The sequence below is a fragment of the Prionailurus bengalensis genome, chromosome A3 (genome assembly GCF_016509475.1).
Source record: "Prionailurus bengalensis isolate Pbe53 chromosome A3, Fcat_Pben_1.1_paternal_pri, whole genome shotgun sequence".
Classification (NCBI taxonomy): Eukaryota; Metazoa; Chordata; class Mammalia; order Carnivora; family Felidae; genus Prionailurus; species Prionailurus bengalensis.
In genome coordinates this window covers 41,454,869-41,478,041 of record NC_057354.1, presented here as the reverse complement: position 1 = coordinate 41,478,041, position 23,173 = coordinate 41,454,869, and the positions used below count along the sequence as shown (strand labels likewise).

The following is a 23,173-nucleotide window of genomic DNA, read 5'->3' as shown; positions in this document are numbered from 1 at the left end:
GTATTTCAGATCTCCCAGGGATATGTCCATTGTGCTATTGTATAATTTTATCAGCATGAACTTCTGCTGAATATTTTCTCTTCTTTTCAAAACCCATATTTTGGTAGAGCTAACTTCAAAACTTAATGTTGCAACATCTGTGCCCATACACCAGGGAGCCATAGAAGATGTATCCTGAAGATTATCTACATTTTCTAATCTTATAGAATGCTGCAAAATGAGAGAAAAAGGTTATACATTTTTTTCCTGGTCTGAAATTTTTTGAAAGCAACCACTTTCTGTCTCCTTGGATTCCCAAAATAAAAGAGAACCCATATTCCTAAAGCTATAAAGACTATCCCTACAAATGTAATAGAACATTCATTTGTTTTGTTTGTAGATTGGGGTAATTTTTAATACGTTTGTGCAACTTTCCAATAAAAGACACTGTGAATATACACAAAACGTGGAGCTATATTCTCAAAATGGTTTCAAATAAGATTCTAGCTCTGTGAGTCTAAAGAAAGCAAAAGAAAAAAAAAAAGTCCTGATTTCAGTTATTTAGTACTTTTATTCCATGGACCTACCAATAGATCAATGGCATCTTCTTTTAAAAAATAGAAATTATGGTTGGATCAGCACTTCTCAAACAGAAGACTGACATCTTGACAAAGAGAGAGAAGTTTCTGAATAGAGAAAAATGCCTCCCTCCTCACCTTTCATTAATTGTTCTATCTTTATAGAAAAGAATATACATATCGAAACTGCCTGCAGGAGACGGTGCTGAAAAGGAAATGTGCTGAACATTTTTTTTTAATTTTATTAACGTTTATTTATTTTTGAGAGAGAGAGCGGAGAAGACACAGAATCACAAGCAGGCTCTAGGCTCTGAGCTGTCAGCACCAAGCCCGACATGGGGCTTGAACCCACAAACCGCAAGATCATGACCTGAGCTGAAGTTGGACGCTTAACCGACTGAGCCACCCAAGCGCCCCGAGAACAATTTTTTTGTTGTTGAGGGAAAATGTGAAGTTTTTATGGATTCAAAACAGTTAGGAAGGATGACGAATGGGCTCGAGAAGCTCCAAATGCAGATCCTCTCGACTTTGTCATCAGTGTATCAAAGTATGAGAAACACCAAACACTGAGCACTTTCTATGCAGCAGGTATTGTAATTTCTGTACATGGATCAACTCACTAAAGTTTCTCTGCAACCATACGTGACAAGTGATTTTGTCATCACCATTTTACAGATGAGGAAACTGAGGCATGGAAAATTTAAATAACTCTCCCAGGGCCACCCAGCTTGTTAGTGAGGGCAGAGCTACCTCACACACAGTACCCTGAATCTACATTGCCCCACTTTCCTTCGGTGAATTTTCTAATGTGTAGCAAGCTAGCTACCTATTAACTCTTACTCTGAAGCAAAGAAAAAAATGGTACGGGGATGCATTTCACATTACTTCAAATTTGAACAGGAATATGCAAGGCAGGGCCAAGTTAAGTATCTCTGGTAAGGAAGGAGAGGGAAAACCAGTCCACATGCATTATTACTCTCCTGCAGTGAAAAGTCAATTTCAAAAAAAAAAAAAAAAAAAAAGAAGCCCAACTTCAAAGTTGCTATAAGCAAGTAGCAGAATTTGACTTCACTTCTTATGTGTCATTCTGCCATTTGCTATAGAGCATTGACATCCCTGCAAGGCAGAGGGAGGTTGGTATTTAACTCTTCAGGAACTAGAGGAGAGCCAGTTGTTGAAGGACCAAGGGAAACCCGTCAGGGTGTGCTGAATGCCAGCTTTTCCCCTGTAGGTCAAGTTAAAGAGAAGAAAATGTGGGGCGGCTGGGAGGCTCTCTCTCAAATAAATAACTAAACTTAAAAAATAAACAAACTTAAAAAAAAGAAGAAAATATACTAGTTGCAGTTCCTCATTTGCATGTCTTGAGGTACAATATACAAAGTAAATGATTTCTGCTGTAGAGAAATTAAGCAGGCAGGCAAGACATTGTGTATTTTACACTTTAGAAGTACAACCGAAGAGAGCAGTGCCATGTATCTGTGTCTCAAGTAAGGGTTGTATCAATTCTCTGTTACCATCATCAGACTTAAAATACTCCAGATATGCCATTTACTAGACTTGCCGGGAACTTCGTGACATGAGCCTGAACTGGGATGGAAGAGTATTGTGCTCTAAATGCAGTGGAAATTTTTAAAAGATGTCGAAATTACTAACCCGGCTTAGTAATTAAACTGTGTCAATGCCCCTTGCCAAGAAGAGTTCATAATTTGGAGGCAGTAGTTACTATTGACCTGATTTTACCATTAAGATCATGTCTGCCTTTTAATTTGGAAACAAAATTGATCCCTGTGTTCTATAAAGAGGGCCTGTCAAGTTATTACTTTGTAACTGCTTTGCAAACACATATTTATTTAAGAGCAGCATGACTTATGATAGAGTATACCAGACAAATCATTTCATTTTTTATTCATATTTGGGCTTCTTTTAAGAGATTGCTTTATATTTAAAAATCATCCAGTTCTTCAATAAGAACTTTGATAATAGTTTTTTAAAATAGATGCTTTAAAAAGATGTATGTCTTTCTCCAATATATTGGCTTCATGCCCCAAGTAGTGCTTGAAAATTTACAAAGTATTCGTTCCTCCTATGGCTTCAGAAATCGTTACGATGCTCACTTATTTATTTTTTTTAGCAGTATTCAATATTATTGTATCCTAGTATTAGTGGACAAAGCCTACAATTGAGAAGGTTCATATAATGTGTACATTTTACATAAATTGCTTCCTTAATCACTGCCATATGAAGGACGACAGAAGGAAATCAATACAGAAAGGTTAATGTGTGTGTTTTAAAGCCATCTCAGACTTTCTAAGACTCTCATCCATCTAGTCCTTAATTTCAATTTCTTATAGGCATTCTCAATGCTATAATTTTTAAATTAAATTAAATAGAAATGAATAATAAAAATATCTTCAAACTATTTGGAAGGACGAAACAACTGTTACAAATATCTTCTTTTGCTACTTCTAGATTATTCTACTCTCACAAGTAGGCTGAGGATGAAAGAAATGTTCATTTTCCCCCTTCACAGGCTGCTCTTCCAGGAGGATAACTGATGGTTGCATTGTAGGCGAGAATCCAAAGGAATTCATTATTCCTGATGGGTTAATTTAAGAGCAGTCCTACCTTTTTCACCTTCTTTTTCCTCTTGGTCATCTGTTAGCAGGATCACTTCTGGTTGCTCAACAGTCGTGGCATCATCTTGGTTTGGTGAAAGCTCTAAACAGAGCCAGAAGGACACTCAGGGATGTTTTAATTGGAATCATTGAGAGAACACAGTGACTAAAGCAGAGAAACTTCAAGTTCTTTTTTTTTTTTTTTCCCTTCAAGTTTTAACAGGCACACAAAGCAGAACACTATTGCCATTCTCCAGTAATCAGTGCTTGAAAGACAGACCCACACCAGTCACATGCACGGGATATGCAGAAGTCATGGTTTAGTTTCATCTCATTCTCTGATAACACATTCTGGTTTTAATACCTTCAGTTTCCATATGTGAGCTCTGGGACTCTGCCTCAATTTTTATCTCATTCTTCGCTGAGTCATGCTCTTGTCCTGTGAAGCACAGTGATTGAAAGAGAGAGAGAGAGAGAAAGAGAAAGAGAGAGAGAGAGAGAGAGAGAGAGAGATGCATGACCATAGCTTTATCCCTGTCTTGAAAAAGCAAAAAATTAAAAACCATGTCAAGTTTTTAATCTGTCAAGAGGCAGAGAACAGTTTTGAACCAAAGTGGACAACTTTGCAAATCATCAAATTTATGCCATTTATTTTGTGAGAGCTATCCTGACAATTACGCAAAAACCTCTTCAAACTGACTGGTGTAATCTGTGTTTAGTTTATTAATGTACTGAATGTCTATGGGCACAACCTGGAAGTTTTGAAATTTTAAATAATTCCTGGGCTGTATGGGTTATCTACACTTAATTTTCCTTTAAGTATAGACATTTCCTATATTCAGAATTCCTAGAAAGTGAAAACACTAGTATTCTCATTCTCCCATTAAATGAGCATGAAAAATGTAAGTAATGTGAGCACACAGGGATCGGGTCACCTAACACCTCAACCATTCTGTTAAGACACCTAATAAATATAGCAAAAGTCAGGAGAGGGCTCAGCCAACTCTTGATTACTCCAAGGCTGATTATCTAGTAATGTTTTTTTTCTTCCATACCCCCCTGGTTTCTCCCCTTTACTCCCCCCTGTAGAGTTTAGAATATTTAAGTGCTCATTAAGAGAGGAAATCGAAATCTGTCCATTTGTCTCATTTTAATGAAAGATTTTATGCTGAGAATATTTTTTTTTTTAATGCTGAGAACATTTAACTGTTGAAATAAAAAAAAAATCCAGAGCTAGAGTTGGTTATAGGTATGAAGGGGATGCAGAGGGGCTTGGTCTCTGACTGGACACATCCCTGTGGTAGATTGCATTATTGTTTCAACTTGCCCCTACATCTTCCTGTAAGAGGATTCTACTTCATTGTCTGTGACCATGTGACCTGCAGTGGCCCCTGGGGGACAAGTGTTTGTTCCCACCTCACTGACACCAGGCCAATGGGGTGACTTGGTTTACAAAATGGCACAGCAACACACATGACGGATACTACATTTGAGCAGAAGCTTCAAGATCCATTGCATGTGTCCTCCATCTTTCTTGCTCCTAATAGAGTGCCCTCCTTCAGGTTTATATCCTGGAATTAAAACATGTGGAGCAGAACAAGCAGAGACACAACAAACCTTTGTTGCTGTAAGCCAATGGGACTTTTAGGATTATTTGTTATATATGATTCTTTATAGTTCCCTCTTTAATACAAATATTCTTAAGGTGCTCACAATATGGCTTCCCCTTGGTTCATGCTCTGCTAGCACGGCCTAAAAAAGAAATTTTTTGACACCACTCCTCTTGAGCTCAATTTTAATCTGATAAAAGGATCTGATAAAATAATTACAACTTTGGCATATTTATATGTCTGATCATTGAAGCTAAATATCTCAAGCTGTCTTTGATGACTATCTGTCATCACTCCTAAAATTCAATGCAATGGCAAGTCTTGATGATTCTTTAAAATGTTTCTCTTTTCCCACTTTCCATTTCCCCTTCACCTTTCCCCATTTAGGGATATATTATCTGTCTCTTGGATCTGTCATTTTCTTCTCCTGTAGTCAATCTTGTGAATTGCTAGCAGAAATATCTTTTGAAACATAGATTTGATCAAGATGTTTCCCCTGCTGATAAACCCCATTCATCTCCATTCCTCTCTATTGCTACTTAAACTATGGTCCTTGGTAAGCAATACTGGAATTTCAAAAATACAGGAGTTCAGGTCTCATCTCAGACCTACAGTCAGATTCTGCATTTTAACAAGATTTCTAAGTATCTGTAAGTTCATTAATGCTTGAGAAGCACTGACCCAGAGGATAAATGTATATCTGCAAATTATTTATCCAATAAAAAATGCTAAACGTGGCCCAGACACTTCACATACATTATCTATAATTACCACATTAGCCCTGGAACCATTCTGCTTTCAAAATTTTTAACTTGGTTTATCTGACTACACATCCCTTTTTCCTTTTTGTTTTGCCTGGAAATGTCTTTATTTTGTCTTTTAATTTTTATTTTTTTTATTGATAGAGAGCTGGAGGGAACACATGAGGGAGGGGCAGAGATTGGGAGAGAGACAGAGACAGAGAGAGAGAGAGAGAGAGAGAGAGAGAGAGAGAATACAAGCAGGCTTCACACTGTCAGCACAGAACCTGATGAGGGACTCGAATGCACAAACTACAAGATGATGCCCTGAGCCGAAGTTAGATGCCTAACCAACTGAGCCACCCAGACGTCCCTTATCAATCCTATTTCTGATAAAACTAGAGCCAGGGGTTTTGCATTCCAGTTTTATCCTGGATAAATACTAGATGGATACCAGAATGGCCGGATGGAGAGAAGGATTATATCACATGGAAAGTGAAGGGGATTTCTCAATTTATTTCCTGGCAAACATCTTGCCTGGATAGCTATTTCTAGCTATCCAAACAAACAGGGGACTTAAAAAATGAAACATAAAAAAAGAGGGGAATTATATAGTAACGAAAAATATTTTTGTAAAAGATATATTCAGAAGAACAAAAAACATATACAGCGTTTTTGTGTTTGCAAAGAACTGATGAATAAAGAAATGAAAAGATGGATTGAAGAGCATAGATACTGTCTGAGGCATTGTGAAAAACCTACAAGCCTAAAAGCAAAATGACAACATTAACATCAGCAGTGGATGTCATAAAAAGAACAAGCACTGTAGATAAATTAATGGTTTAGAAATAAAACTTCTGAATTAAAATTCACTAAGAAAGCAAAAGGAGAAAAGGAAACATAAAAAGATGATAAACACAGAGGACAGAAAATAGCAATAGAATTTCTAATTTAAGGATTAGAGGAAATCTAAGCAGCAGCATTTTTTTTTTATGTGAGAGCAACCATTAAAAAACACATCATGAGGTTTTAAAAGACTGTAGAATGTAGAATATGACTTCATTTTTTCTAAATATCTACTATCTACTACTATCTACTAATCATCTACTATTTTGTAACTCATCAAACATGCCCTTATACATATTTATATTAATGGAAACAAAAGCTAGGAAGGCTTTATCTTAAATGTTAACACTGGATCTTTGAATGGTAAGTAGGATTTTAATTTATGGGATTTTTATTTTGCTAACCTGCATTTTACATTTTACAACAAATGCATATTATATAATATAATAATCATAATGAAACAATTTGGGAAGCAGAGAAAAGTGCTTTCTATGATATCACAGAAGAAAAATTTGTAACCAAAAGGTGTTTGTGTCTAGCTAAATCCAGTTTCCTTTGCTCAGTGTCTATTCTATTTGAACACTAAAATACTTGAGAAATTCAGCTGTTGAGGAGCTCTTTCTTCTGAGTGTCCCTTTTTAAAAAATGTTTATTTATTATTTATTTTTGAGAGAGAGCAAGCAAGTGGGGGAGGGAGAAAGAGAGAAGGAGAGAGAGAATCCCAACCTCTGTGCTAATTGCACAGAGCCCAACACAGGGCTGGAAACCTGAGATCATGACCTGAGCTGAAATTAAGAGTCGGACGCTTAATTGACTGAAACAGCCAAGTGCCCCTGAATTTCCCTCTTTTTTGTCTTTTGGTCAACTCACCTACCTTCCATTCTCTCTATATCCCAACCTGGTCACCATTTTCTAAACCCATTACTTTATTTCTTGCCTTTGTGTCCACTCAACATGTGTTCTCACTGGTTGAAACACCCCCCCCCCCCCACCCTCGCCCCACCTTCTATCTAGTAAAAGTCTCCTCATCTTTCAAAACTAAACCATCAATTTACCTTTCTTTGCAATATTCTCTGAATCACTAGGCAGGATCAATCATTTTCACATATTTTCTTATTGTGTTTTTTGCTCATTTATCTTCTTCTTATTCTTCTTATCATACTGTAATATAGTTGTATCTGTTTGTCTCTCTTACTGGGTTATGGCCATTGTGAACATAAAAATTGTGCTTTATTCATATTTCCCTTCCCAGCACCTACTAATAAGGAGTGATCGGTAAATGCCTATTTAATTGGCTGTCCATTATAGTACTCATCAATGTCTGCAAGCAGTAATTAGGGACTGTAACTTACTTTCTATTGCATCCTTTAGCAACAAAGTAAGTGCCTTAGGCTGCTAAGCACTCTGTATACTATATTTATTGCAAAAACCCCTGGAATAAGAACTCAAAGTTTTAGGCAAATCACAACCTCTTTGGGCTTCACTTTCATTATTTATTTTTAAGGCTGCAAAACTAGATAATTTCCTAGATTCCCTCTATCTTTGGCATTCAATGAGGATCTGTCTCCTGGTGAAGTTTCTAGTCACTATTGATGTCTGTTTATTAGATAGATGATATTGAGAGAGAGCATTCACTGAGTGAGGCTCATTCTCTATCACTGTTGATATGGGGAACCGACCATCACACCTACTGCCAAGATCACTGCTGGGACCATTACCTCATCATTTGCAATTTGGCTTTGTTCATACAATGAAGGAAAAGAGTAGAGCCTTCAGAGAATAAAAGCAGTCACTCTGCATTCCTGTGTGTCCCAGTTCCAGTGCCCCACTTGACAAATCTTCCAAGGAATTCAATCAGGGATAGGAAGACCGCATTCAACAGAGCCTGGGTATCTACTGATACAGGGGAGACTGCCTAAGGGCTGTTGATGAATACTAGGGATTTTCTCTTTGCCTAGTAAGTCCTGGTACTTCACTTAGAGGATAAGAGCCCATTGCAAATTTCTTTCGGAGTATTTCTTTCCCCCTGCCTTTTCACTTGTACCCACTCTTGATCTGTTTCACCTGTGTGCTTTACATATTTTGGAAATCTTTTCCTGAATGGAAATACATATATTTTCTTCTTTTTAATTTTTCTGAAATAAAGCCAGTAAAATAACATGGGGGAAAGAAACGAGGTGCACAGCTTTGAAATCCAGGAATAATCATATTTGCTCATTCATTCCTGAGCCAAGCCAGGACTGGGCATATTATGGGAAAAGGAGGTATGTGTGAGCTCCTAGCCCTGCACCCCGGCCTGCTGTGTGTTAATGATGACTCCAGGGGTCTCCAGCCCTTCTGCCTTTCTCTGCAGTGCACTCAGACATTCCACATTCCATCTTGCTTTCTTGACCCCATGGGGGCAAGCTTTATGTTTGCCTCTCCACATTCAGTCTAGTTGAATTCCACCCACTGTCCTCTGCCCTAATCCCTCCTGGCAGAGGAAACAAAGGAATATAAAGGATCCCACAGTTCATATATATATTTTTATACAGTGAACTCAATCATCCATGCTAATGGGAGGGGACTATTAGAACAGATAATCCAAAAATCCATTCACTTTTCTTTAGAAATAGATCACGTGATTATTTCTTGGAGCCCTGGTAATTAAGTTTGGCTCAAGCTAATGCTTTAAATAATTTGCATAAAAATTGGACTGGGGCCATCAGTCTGGAACTAAACATTTCTAGAGGATAAACCTAAATTCGCTCTGTAAATGGGCTGTTTCTGAACAATAGTAACAAAGGTATAGTTTTATTGTTTGCAGATTATTATAGGCTCAGATCTTCATAAGAACAAAGACTTTGCTTCTTAGATGCTTGTCTTAAAGATAATGGAAATTGTGTCCTTTTGTTAAACTGGAAACTTGATTGCTGCAAATATTCAAAATTTTATGTTTACCATGTCTAAAAATACCCCAGTTTCAGAACAAAAGTTAAACCTAGATTAGTGTGAACTTGATTATCTTCTAGAACCTTTTGTCATCTCTTGGGGCCAAAAAAAACCCTTACTTTCTTAATGTAAATTATTTCTTTTTTTTTTTTAATTTTTTTTTTCAACGTTTATTTATTTTTTTGGGGACAGAGAGAGACAGAGCATAAACGGGGGAGGGGCAGAGAGAGAGGGAGACACAGAATCTGAAACAGGCTCCAGGCTCTGAGCCATCAGCCCAGAGCCTGACGCGGGGCTCGAACTCACCGACCGCGAGATCGTGACCTGGCTGAAGTCGGAGCTTAACCGACTGTGCCACCCAGGCGCCCCAATGTAAATTATTTCTAAAATTATTTTTTCTTGCAGTTACAAAAGAATTGTAATTTCCTCATGGAAACAGTGAAAAGTACATATAAGTGTTGAGCATGATGAATAATTTTATAACTATAATTTATAGCTTTATGACTTTGTCATTGTTAATATTGTAAACTGATCTTTCTTGTGTGTGTATACATATGTATGTAGATATACACCTGTGCATGCATACGTGTGTGCAATGAACTTTTTTTTTTTAATTTTTAATGTTTATTTATTTTTGAGAGAGACAGAGACAGAATGTGAATGGGCTAGGGGCAGAGAGAGAGGGAGACACAGAATCCAAAGCAGGCTCCAGGCTCCAGGCTCCGAGCTGTCAGCACAGAGCCTGAGGCGGGGCTTGAACTCACCAGCCGTGAGATCATGACCTGAGCCAAAGTTGGACGCTCAACGGACTGAGCCACTCAGGCGGCCCTGAACATTTTGTAAATACATGTCTCCCTACTCTTGGTGGATGTTACTTTAAGACAAATTCCTAAAGCATAGCTCTTGGATAAAAGTATGAACATTTTACTTTTTATTAGGTTTCATCAAAATTGCTGATAAGGAGGTTACACCTTTCAGGCTCCCATCAATGGTGTGTGAGCATGTTTGGATACCCTATTCCTACCAATTCTGTGTGTTATCAATCCTACTAAAACTCACCTGATACTCAAAAGGAGAAGACACTGAAATCATGTTTTATTTGCATTTCCTTAAGTAAGAGAGTAATTTCTTCATATTTATGACTATATTTCTTATTTTGTAAATTATAATTGAGTCCATTGCCTGTTTTCTTTCTTTCTTTTTTTTCTTACTGAATTATGAGGTCTTTTTTTTTCTTTAGTAAGAAAATCAATTCTTTGTTATTTTGGGTGAGCAAACTTTTCCTGGAAGTTTTTCTTTAGAATTTGATTATAATCTTTATCATCTCAAAATGTGTATATTTACATTTAGTCATTTCTTTTATGACATATATTGACATATGCAGACACATATTGCAGGTACATATATCCATATAATCATGTATATGTTTTTATTTGCAGTTCAAAAAGCAGTTCTTATTTCAAAATTAAAAAAAACCTTGCCATTTATTTCTTTTAGTCTAGTAGTTTTAATTTTATTTTTACATTTTATCTTGGGTCCTCTTGTAATTTAAGTTGGTGTAAGGGTTAAGCTGGGATTCAGGTGATTTTTCCAAATGGTCAACTAGTTGTCTTAATGCCATTTATGGAGTTATCTGTCTTCGAAATGTCAGCCTGAATATGTACTAAAAACCTAGATCTACTTTGGTCTATTTCTAAACTCTTTATTCTGTTTCATTGATCAACTTGTCTATTCCTAAAGTAGAACTACACTGCTAATCACATTTTTCAAAGATTCCATATTATTTTTAGTCTATTTATTCTGTCATTGATGGAAAATATTATCAGTGAATTCCCCCATTGAATTTCCAAATGGATTTTATTCATATTATATCATTTGGCACATAAAAACCCATCATTATTATATTAAATCAGGGACTTAAATTTTTACTGATATAAAATTTCGCTTTCTCGCTCAATACTTTTTGCTAGAACTCTAACTGGATAGATTCTAAAGTAGTTTCCCATGTTTTCTTTTGATGTTCACTTCCCAAATACACCTTTTCTGACTTTATATTTTTTACGCCCTTACTATTTTTTAAAATTAATTCAACCTGATTGGCTTTTACACTTAATAAAGCAGCCTAATTATATTTCTTGTCATAATTAGTTGCCTGTGTTTCTGTTATCTTATTTGATATATTGTGCTTTTCTTACACTCCTACTTATTTTTTTATTATTTGCATTATTAAATACACTTTTATGTTTGGTATGGTCTTTCTGAGAAATTTAAAGAGTAAGATTTCTTCCTTTAATTATATTGCCATTTAATTCTATTTGTGATTGTCATCAAGTTTTTCAAACTTATAGTGTCATAATCTATAGCAGAGCAAGATTTTTAGTTTTTGACTGAAGTCAGCATATTGTACAACCTTCCCCGCTTCCCATCATAATCTTTGCTGTATCAACTCTGACATTGATACTTCCTTTCTTTTCTCTCCCTCTTTCTTATTTTCTCCCTTTCTTCATTCCTCTTTTAACTATTCTATAAAAATGCAACAAACATAGAGAAGTTCACAAACAATATAGACAGCTCAATCAAATAACCAAAAGCAACTAGAAAAACTATATATCCTTATGATAACTGTCCAGCCAGAAGCCCTGCTCATGGGCCAATCAGAACCTCTTCCCTAATCACCAAACTTAATCAGCACTCTAACTCAGAGTAATCACTACCTAGGTTTTCTTTATCATTTTCCCACTCAAACATGACTTTTCTAAATAGTATTGTTATCTTTTCCTGCTTTTTGAACTTGATATAAATGAAATAGTACTCTATGTAGGCTTCTGTACGTTTTGAATTTAACATTATCCATGCTTTAGCCTGTAATTTTAGTTTGTAGTTTCCAATAAGACTTTTGCTTCATCTTTATATTTATTCCTATGTAACTTGCCTTTTTCTTCTGATTGTTTTTGAATTTTTGTTTATCACTGGTGTTGAGCAAGGTGATTACAATGTACTCGGTTATAATTTTCTTTACCTTTCTTGTGCTTTGGGGTTGTAGAACTTCTTGGCTATGTGGGTTCATAGTTTTCATCAAAGTTTTGAAAATTTCAACTATTTTTACTTCAAGTATTGTTTTCCTCCTCCTTTCCCATGCTTGTCTTCAGAGATTTCAATTTATGTATATTGGAATTGGTATTACCTTTCACATTCTTCTGTAGCTCACTGATGATCTTTTCAGTTTTCAGTCATTTATTCTCTGTGTTTCAATTTGGATAGTTTCTATTGCTATATCTTCAAATCCACTAATCTTTTCTTCTGCAGTGGCTAATCTGCCATTATTCCCATCAAGTGTAATTTTCATCTCTAGAAATTCAATTTGGGTCATTTTATATCTTTAATATCTCTAACATAAACAATACTTCTTTTAGCTTTCAGAAGATGTGGAATACAATTATAATACCTTTTAACATGGCTTTTCATATTCATTATGCTATCTGTGCCATTTCTGAATTGATTTATATTAACTGATTTCTCTTCTCTTATAGGTCATACCTTCCTGCTTATTCTCAAAATTGGTATCGCAGGGGCACCTGGTTGGCTCAGTCGATTAAGCTTCCGACTTCAGCTCAGGTCATAATCTTGCGGTTCGTGGGTTCGAGACCTACATCAGGCTCTGTGCTGACAGCTCAGAGACTGGAGCCTACTTTGGATTCTGTGTCTCCCTCTCTCTCTGTCCCTCCCCTGCTCACGTTGTCTCTATCTCTCAAGAATAAATGAACATTAAAAAAATATTTTTTAAAAAGAATTGGTATCACTGATATTTATTTAGACTTATCCAATAATTAGCATTTATTATGCTTGTAATTGTTTTCACTTGTTCCTTCTAGTACATTTGTGATAGGCTTTATCATTCTATCCTCTGTATTTCTTCCCTTTCTTCAGCATTTGCCATCTCTACTGTTTTTACTTTGGATATATTCTTCTGACCTAAATTATAGTTCACAAATTCTCTTTTAGTTGTGTCTAATATGTGGTTAAACCATGAATCTATTCATTACATTCTTCATTTCAGTAATGGCATCTTTCACTTTTAGACTTTCCTTTATTTTTCTTTTATGTCATTTTGTTTTGTTTTGAATTTCCAGTTCTCAGCTAAGTTTTTCAGTTTTGTCTTTATCCCCTGTAATAGCAGTCAGCAAAATTATTTTATACTTTATACTTTATATACTTTATTTATAATCTGTACTTTATTTCTATACTTCCTATACTTTATTTTATAATAACTCTAATATTTTCAGCCCCAAAGGGCCTATTTCTCTTGACTGTTTTTTATGTTATCTTGTTTCTTTTGGTGGGGGGTGGTGGCTATTTTTTTTTTTCTGTATGTGTGTGCTGAACATTATGTTTAACAAATAGTTTTTGTAAATGGCTTGACATCTGTAATACTCTTCCTTTTCCATCTAATAAATGTTTTACATTTGTTTTTCTCAGGTGCCTATAGGGACTAGCATTCTGGGTTGGTCTTAGTTTAATTTGAGGATTGAGATGATTCAAAGCTGGGCACCAGTCTTTCAGAAAGCTGGTCTACTGTGGGTTCATTATTTCTGTTAGGGTACATATCTTTGGGGTTTCAACACAAAAACTAAGGGTTTACTGTGTTCCCTTGCCATTGTCAGCAATGGGACTCCAGATACCTTTTGTAGGATCAGCAAATGACCTAAAATAAAAACAGCTTCAATTCTGCGCTCACATCCCTGGATATGTATTTTTTACCAGAACCTGGTCTGATAATTCTTCACTATCTTGTTAGCTCTCTGTTGCCTTTAAACAGAGCCCATAATTTTTGTTTATTTGTTTGTTTGTTTTGTTGGTGTAGGTTGTCTAGTTATCTTCATTGACAATAATCGTCTATTTAGACTTTCATTCCTGAAAACACAGTCTTTCCTTTTTCTTTCTCATTTTGAAACAACACACCATAATTTTCAAAGATAAAAGCAAAAATTTAAAACATTCTGATACCAAGTTTGAAGCAACTATTTCAACATTTTCATACACATAATGAGTCTCTTATCATATAGTCATTTCCAAGTGAGTCTTTCTCAGTCTTGACTTTTTCCTTCCTTTCTATATTTCTTGTTTTTGCACAGGATTTTTGTTAGTTTACTCAGAAAGGATACTTGAGGGGTGTATTTTCTTAATCTACGTATTCCTGAGAAAATATTACTCTTGACTTCATGCATGAATAATGACTTCACTAAATATAGAAACTGTGTCCTTCAGAGCAATGGAAATGTTACCCCATTTCATCTAGTATTTAGAATTGTAGAAGAAAGCTAATGCTAATCTGATTTTGGTACTTTGCTTGTAACCTGATTTTGATTTTCCTTTTTTTTTTTTTATCACTTATCTTCAGAAATTCCATGAGGCTTTGTAGATTTCTGTTCTTATTTGAGATTTCAGTATCTTGGCCTATAAATATGTGTACCCTTGTGTTTTGGGTGGAGGAGCTGGTTTGCATTAGAAAAACCTTTTTTCTCTTATTTTTCTAAAGATTGTTTCATTTCTGTTTGTTCTAGTCTCTCTTCTTGGTATTCTGAGGATATGTAGATTCAGTCTCCTAGATATATTCTCTATATGTCTCACATTTATTCTCATTGTTATCATACCTTCATTTCTGTAGTTGTACACCCAATGCCTATAGAGTATAGGCAGGTAACTAAAATAAATAAATCCAGATGGGTACAAAAATAAGTGATGAGGATTGTGGAGAGCAAATTTCCCTTCCAAACTTGGCAGGTACCAATTACTTGATATTCATAGCTAATAAAATAGTATCAGATTCCATTCTGTCTCCAGAAAAACTAAAATTCATGTTTTTTTTGTTTTTGTTGTTTGTTTGTTTTTTAATGTAGTAGTTCTCAGTAGAAAAAAAAAATGAAAAAGGAGTTCACAACTTACCATTGGGATGATCTTGGTCACACACAGAATGATCTGTTACTTCATCGTCTTTTGTAATACTATCGTCCTTTGCAGAATCTGACATGACAAACAAGCAAAACCTCTAGTCAGCATTTTTTTAAGTTTATTATTTGTTTTGAGAGACAGCGCATCTGGGGGAGGGACAGAGAGAGAGGAGAGAGAAAGAATCCCAAGTAGGCTCCGCACTGCCAGTGCAGAGCCCGATGCAAGGCTCGGACCCACAAAGCCACAAGATCACGACCTGAGCCGAAACCAAGAGTCAGAGGCTTAACCGACTGAGCCACCCCTAGTTAGCATTTTTAACTAGGAAGTAGGGCAGCTTCCAGCACTGACATGATAGCTCTATCTTTGGGGAATGTAATTTATTATTTTTAAAAAATATCATTAAAATACCTAAATATTTTCACTGATAAATAAGCTGTTCCTAAAGTACTGTGTAAGATGTTTGTACGAAGGTAAAGATGGTAGAAATTTGATTGGGTCATCTTTTTGCAACAAAGAAGAAAATATAAGCAGGCTTTATGTATTAGTGAAAGTCTTTGGAGAATTGTGCAAAAGGATATGAAAGGAAGGCAAAGTAGAGGAGATTAAAGGAACATCAGTTTTAATGTTCTTAATGCTTCCATTACTGCAATTGTTCATGTATGGGAGCCTTGAGTCCCTGAAAAAGCCAGATGCAGACCTTTGAAATCCAGTTGTAATTAAGTTCATCTTCCTGAGGAACCCTACCAGTAGAACAATAGCAAAGGGGAATGCAAACCTTCTGTTCTGGGCAATTTCATCCTCTCCCTCGAATAGCACATTTAAATGTGAAATCAGCATAAGTTCATCTTCTTTTGTTATATGATACACTTACAGGAAATAACATGGCCAACTAGATTTCAGTGACTATGGACTCTTACAAGACTACACAGGATTCCTTGTTGGATATTTGAGGCCTCCTTGTAGGCTCTTTAGAAAGCCATTGGAAACAGCATGTGGGTGGGTTAGTGGCAAGACAGAAATGGGTCTTTCATTCATTCCAAAACTATTTATTAAGGGCCAACTCTACACCAGGCACTTCTTGAAGCTGGGGCGTCAATTGTAACTGACTCTGCACTCCTAGAGGTTATAATCTAGGGCGTATTTTCATGCAGCTAAAAGGGTAGTAATCTAAAGATATCTAAAAGCCATGAGCCAATCTTCCATGCATATGGCCATGGAGAAAACTGGGGATGGCCGACTGACACTTCTATTACAAATGGGTTCTCTACTAAGTTCACATTGCCCCACTGAGTTGCAACTCTGAACAGAGCAGAATTCAGATGGAGTCTCAAATAAATCATTTCTCTTTTGTTTCCTTATTCCTTTTCCCTCTCTCCCTCCCCACACTTGGAGATAGTTTTAAACAATATGGTTTAGAATATTATGAGAAAGTTTTTTTCTTGAACCTGCCACAAGCAACATTTGATGGACAAGTGAGAAACCTGGGTAGTTAACATATGATTCAAATTTAATAACCAGTGAAGCAAGTATACACCCAAAGTGTATGATTTTAATTAACTGCAAATAATTCCCCCAAGGCAAATGTTTAATTATCTGCACAGCTTCTTATTTCTTTTTGAGACTGACAGTAAGTTTCAAAGTCCAAATTTGGAAGCAAAAGTGAACATAGACACATTTTCCAAACAGTTTTCTCACTCAAGTCAAACATTTTTAAACCAGTTCCCATTAAAACATGACTTTAATTTTGGCTCTAACATGTGGATTAAAAACAAATCCTTGAATACTTTCTTCCACATTAACACTGAAAGTGAACAATGATTTTAAAAAGGTGCTATATGAATCAGGCTAAATTTTAATTTTGAAAATTTTATTTGTTTATAGGAAATGGCATCATTTGATATGTAGTCTTGGGCAATACTCATTGCCCTCAACATTAATGTTTTAAGATGATCCAAGATTTTGCATGTGTTTAAAATATATTTATGTACAATCCACAATAATTCATTATACTTTATCATTTACATAAACATTATGTTTCATGCACCAAATATTATATAAGAAATGTCTTTTAAAAAGTTATTTACTTGAGTTTATTGGTTTAATTATTCACATATGATGGGTGATAGTATTTGAAAAATCAATCTCTAGACTATCACTAAAATCTATGTCTCTAGCAAATTAATTGAACTTTCAGTTTCAATTTCCTTGGAGAGTTGTTTTAACATTGCTAAGGTAGGTGTCTTCTGATATTATGTCCTCTAATCTATATGTAACGTATTTCATTGAATCCAAGACGGCATCAATTGTTATTTTCACCATTATATAGGATTAGAAAAAAAATGCTACCAAATGGACTATAAATAACACACTATTAATTTAAGAATGTGTTCTAGTTTTAGAAATAAAATATATAAAACACTATGTATATTGTAGAACTATATTCTGTGTGTACACAAGTACATGTCTTTATGTGATGGCAAGGATTTCCTAACAACACGACCCATCGCCGAACCCACAAGTTAATATTGTTTTGTATTTGAAATGGTTGCACCTCCACATACAACAATAAAGCTAGATGAAAGCAGTAAGACCATGACGGCATCCACACATGACCACGTGGTTACGAAAGACTGTTTCCATTGCTGTTTCTCTTTCCAAAGGGCTATTTGAATTCCTAGTCACATGAACCTTGGCAAGACTGGATGTTGAATGTTTTAAATCATAGATCCTATTATATTATACTTAGTTGGGGGTTTGAAATGACAGTGGAGCTTTTGTGTCTAGGGGGTGATGAAAGTTGCACTGTGTATGTATAAAATATTATTCATAATGAGAAAGTAAGAAAATATATCTAGTATAGATGGTCACTAAAAGAGTGTATTATTTCTATGTGAAAAATGTAGTGGTATATACTAAATTCTTGCAGTACCTTGGATTCATCTTATTTTATTCTAAAAATTATCATGTGGTAATGTTCAAAAAATGTAAAGGGGTTATCACCTAATTCTGAGATTCAGTCAATGCTATTTTAATAGCAGAGAACTGGAATTAAATTTATATGTAGATTCTGACTTTCAAAATCTTTAAGGTCAATGTTCTATTAGAAAATTTTTTCAAATGCAAATATTAAGTTGAATATTCAAGCCAAAGTTCTGAAGATAGATTATCTTCTAAGATTAACAAGAATAAAAAGATACACTTTCATAAATTAAAACAAAATCTCCTCATTTAAGAAGTTGAAAAGGTTTAAAAGAATATTTAAAATAGATTAAAATTAAAAAAAAACATAAAACAAATTCTAAACAGTAGGCCATTTTTAATGCAGTCAATTACACATATCTATATGGAATAGTATGTGGATAGATTGAAGATGTGATGGTAAATGATCAAACTATTGAATTTTCAATACACATATCTAAACCATAAATCAAAATAGGTACTATCACTTTCAAAAATGTCCCCTTAACAACAAAAGTTCTTAACCTTAGTTAAGAACTTAGTTCTTAACCCTTGAATATACTCTAGGGGTCCACAAACCTTTTTGAATTGATATGTAAAATGTGTACATATATTGTTACTCATTTCTCTAGAAGGAGATTACTTCCATCATACTCTCATATGTCAGCAAGGTTAAAAATAACTATAGAAATTTACACCTTAATGCTAGTGACACTGCTATTTTACAAAAGATTTTTAACATAATTGAGAATTATCCACAGAACTTGATGTCCGCTTCATGAATTTATAAGTAATGTCTCTTTTTGAATTCTTAAAGTAGATTTGACTTGAGGAAATAGCCAAAAACGTACACAGATGTGTTTAATAAATGATGTGGGCAATCCAGCTGGTAAACAACATTTTGCATCAAAATTAGAAATGACTATAAAGTACAAAATGGAATGGTGATTAACAGTCTTTGAAAACATTTTCAAGTCAGGAGATGTGCAAAAATCCATCTAGTAAAAAAGGTAATCCCTGCCTACTATTTAGAATTGCAGCAAGAGGTCATGTTGGTGCAGAAGTTCCAAGGAGTCTGAACAAAATACATGCTATTTACAAACACCTATGCCTGATCTATTTGCTTTGTAGCATGTACACATTCATACATGAGTCTCCTACCTTGATGCAAAAGTTGCCCAGAAACACAGTTACCTGGATTTCCTCTGATTCTTGTCAACTGTTTCGATTACAAGAAGCAAAACATTTATCCTGGCCTGCTCATTTGAATCGCTGGTTTATTATGTGAAGCAATTAGAATGAAGTAGTTTTTCCTCCATCTGAACGGTGTGTTTATCCACAATAAACTAGAGTCTTCACAGCCGATTATGGTCTCACTGAAGCTTTGCAGTGACTATTCCTCTATATAGGAAAAATATATCCTGCAATACATTTCCAGAGTATTCCGATGGCAATGACCTAAACTGTAGTTGGTCTCAGTGCAGCTGGATATACAAGGCTGCTCTATATTTACCTGAAAAGTAACTGGGTCCGTAGGACAGGCCGTTGCCCTGAGCACTGGGAGGCCAGACTGAGCTAGGATCGGTCATTTGTCTTCATTATGCAATCATTAACCCCCATTAAAAGGGGCCAATCATTCCCAGAGTTATGGAATCCGGGTACTAACAGTCTCTGAGGCACAGCTGAGAAAACTACCATCATGTACCACTAACTTTGCTTCTATTAGAAACCACATGCCAAATTCCAAATAGTAACTTGTGTAAACCAGCTGATATCTACACTGGGGGTGGTATTTTTCTGCAGTTGTTATTGAAAATATAAGCAAGTAAGAGGATCAATTGTGACAGATGGACACTGGCTTGGGGTTGTGATTCTGGGTTTACAACAACATGCTTCCTAACTCTAGGAAAACCCATTCACCTTACATAATCTTGGTTTCTACACATAGGAACTGAGGGTGCTGAACCACTCTCTCTAAATTCCTTACAATGCTAATCTGCTGATGTATCCAAATGATCTCTTTGTTCTGACAACGCCTCTGTAACTGTTCAGGCTTCCCTCATTTTCTGCCTACCTGAGTTGGGCTGTTCTCACTGTGAGATTTATATTATTTATAAAATAAAGGTTAATGGTGGGGGAAAGGAGTGCCATGTGACATCAGTGCCACACTGGCCATTGTTAACTCTGTGACTCGACGAAGGATCATCACAATGTCTAATAGAACAGCTGGATATGAAGCCAGGCTGGACTATGATGGAAAAAGAAATGCTTAATTACCCTTTTCCATCAAGTTAATTTTTCCCCCTTGGCAATGTAAACAAAGGCAAATCTGCTCTTGTTTCCAGTTGTCTGTGACCTGCTATCCTTGACCTCCATCCTTCAGATTCCTTTCTGATCTTGCCTCCCTCTATCACTCTATGCCTTGCCTAGCAGGATTTCTTGATATCCTTTTCTTTTTTTAAAGGATTAAAAAAAAAAATCTGACCAGGCCACAGGCATGAAAAGTAGCTATGGTTCTGAGTGTAAATTGACTTGGAATTCTATTAATATGTTGGTCTATAAATCAGGGAGTGTTTTATTTATACTTCTTAATTCAATCTGATAATGAAAAGTCTTTGAGAGAACATTCCCTGTAGGAGAAATGATGAAGGCTTTTTGGGTCCTAACTCTGAGCATAGTCACAGCCTGGCAGCTGGCCACCATTTCTCAGTTACTTTATTTCATGGAGAAGTTGAGGCAGTAGCGACAGTCTATCTCCAGATTCATAAATGCTTCAACCTTTGGGTTCAGGTTGTTTTCAGCCAGACACTTGGGTAGTGTGGCTGGGATGCAAGGACCCCGCACTGCTGAGAGCCAGACATTTTTTCCTACATTCCTAATGGACTGAGTCAAAACTCACCTCGTTGGAGCACAGCTTGTCTTTTTCCCCAAGTGATGTAAAGACATGTGTTTGGAGACATTTGGACTTTTTGTGGGAGTTACTAATTTTCTGTGAACTTCAAAGACCTGGATGATTTCTCCTTAGCACCTATTTATTCCTCACATCTCAAAGGATCCACAAGCCTATCCAAATGAAAATGGTTGCATGTCCTCACTTTTTTCAGTTTTTTTTTTTTCAATGTCCTGTGCTACTGAATACAATTCTATAATATGAAGAGCTGCAAAGTGGTTCACTTTGTGGATCTACCACAAGCTATTTTACTACTGCTTCTATTCTTGGACAATCGGGTTGCATCCAATTTTCTGCCATTATAAATAATCCTATGATATTGTGATATTGGATGCCCCAAAGCTGGATTCATTCTACTATTCTTTCTCTTGCCTCTTCCAGCCCATTTCTATCTCTGTGGCCTAGACAGTTTAGATCTCTCTATACCTAAGCCTTATAATCGACCATGCTCCACCAATATCTTATTGGGATACTCCTGCGATCACAGCAGATGGTTCCGGGAGATGGGCTCCTTTCTGAGACTCTGAGTGAGGGCATTCTTTCCTTGGATGAACCAGAAGTACCCAGCAGCTAATGTCCAACTGGAAACTCCCTAAAGGCTTCAGGAGATAAAACCTGTTTCCTCACCTCTCTGGGGGACAATTTTAAATATACTCTTCTCTTCTTAGAGAAATAGAGCCCCAGTTCCCCTCAGCAGTAACCTGTTCACAAATGTACCCTCTTTTGTCTGTCTTCCTCTCCCTGACCTACTTCCTTATGCCTTACCCGTGCTTCCTGGGACCACCTCTCAAATAAACCCTTTGCCACCATATCCTTGTCTCAGAGTTTTGCTTTTGGAGAACCCAAACTAAGATAGCCAAGATATTCACTATCAGTCTCTTGGAAGAGATTTACTGAAAGAGAAGGGAGGAGCCACAAGCCTTGGATGAGGTGGAACAAAGAAGGATAATGAGCAACTTGGTGACTTTAGAAGAGTAGGAAGAAGGAAAGAAGGTAGGAAGTCTTAGACGTTCCTTGAGTGGACAACTCTTTGAGGAGTTGCCTGAGTCTCTAGACGAACTGCCTGAGCTGCTGTTGCCTCCAGATGATCCAGTTCTTGGGGATGATGAAATGGTTTCTTCGAAGACTCACTGACTTTCCTACCAATTGAAGTAACCTCAGTATATGTCGCTTCTGCATAGCTTGTGTGAGTTTGACTTTACTTTGCAGTGTTTGTGAGTTCATTATCTAATCTTAATGTGTATGTGTGTACTTCAAACGTTTCTAAAGTGTTTTTTACAAATGTTACTTTTAGAAGTATAGTGTTCTTTTAGATCCATTTTTTAAAACACTCACTGTTTTAGGTGTTTCAAATGTACACCACTCTCATGAACCTTGTACACAGATTGAAAAATACTGAACCAAGAAACTTAGAGAAAGTTAAAAAGGGGAACAGCCTGGTCATGCAGAATAAAACAAGTTCAGTAAATTTCATTTCCAGATATGACCCTGGTGGGGGAAAAATCAGGTGACATCTGGTATTACAGGAAATGGGGTGTATAGAGGCATTTGTATGATGAAGGCAATGTTTTGCCTCATAAACTGAGAAAAATGTGTTAAAACAAAATACTGCAAAATGTGATTTTATGAGGACCTTGGGAAGTATACTAAGGATTAACTTAAAGTGTTTTTTTTAATTTCTAGGAAGAAATAATAAGATAATGTATTTTAATCCACTAGTATTTTACACTAAATTTAACTGTGAGTTCTAGAAATTATTATAATTGTTTTTTTCTAATGTAATGGCTGACTATATTAGTCTGCTTGGGCTGCTATAACAAAATACCACGGACTGAGTGGCTTAAACAACAGATTTTTTTTTTTTTTCATAGCTCTGGAAGCTAGAAGTCCAAGATCAAGGTACTGGCTTATTTAGTTTCAGGTGGTGGTGTTCTTCCCGGTTTGCAGAAGGCTGCTTTCTTGCTGTGTCCTCACACAAATCAGTGTGTATGCAGAAGGAAAGACAGAAATTGAGGTC

General features: G+C 36.0%; 1 protein-coding gene across 1 annotated transcript in view; it reads right to left on the bottom strand.

Annotated features, from left to right (window-relative positions):
* Positions 1-23,173, bottom strand: part of MACROD2 (mono-ADP ribosylhydrolase 2) — a 2,047,020-nt gene that overhangs the window by 59,788 nt on the left and 1,964,059 nt on the right. The window contains 3 exon segments of the mRNA XM_043602917.1: positions 3,183-3,275; positions 3,537-3,611; positions 15,243-15,320. Coding sequence (XP_043458852.1) covers positions 3,183-3,275; positions 3,537-3,611; positions 15,243-15,320 — 246 coding nt within the window.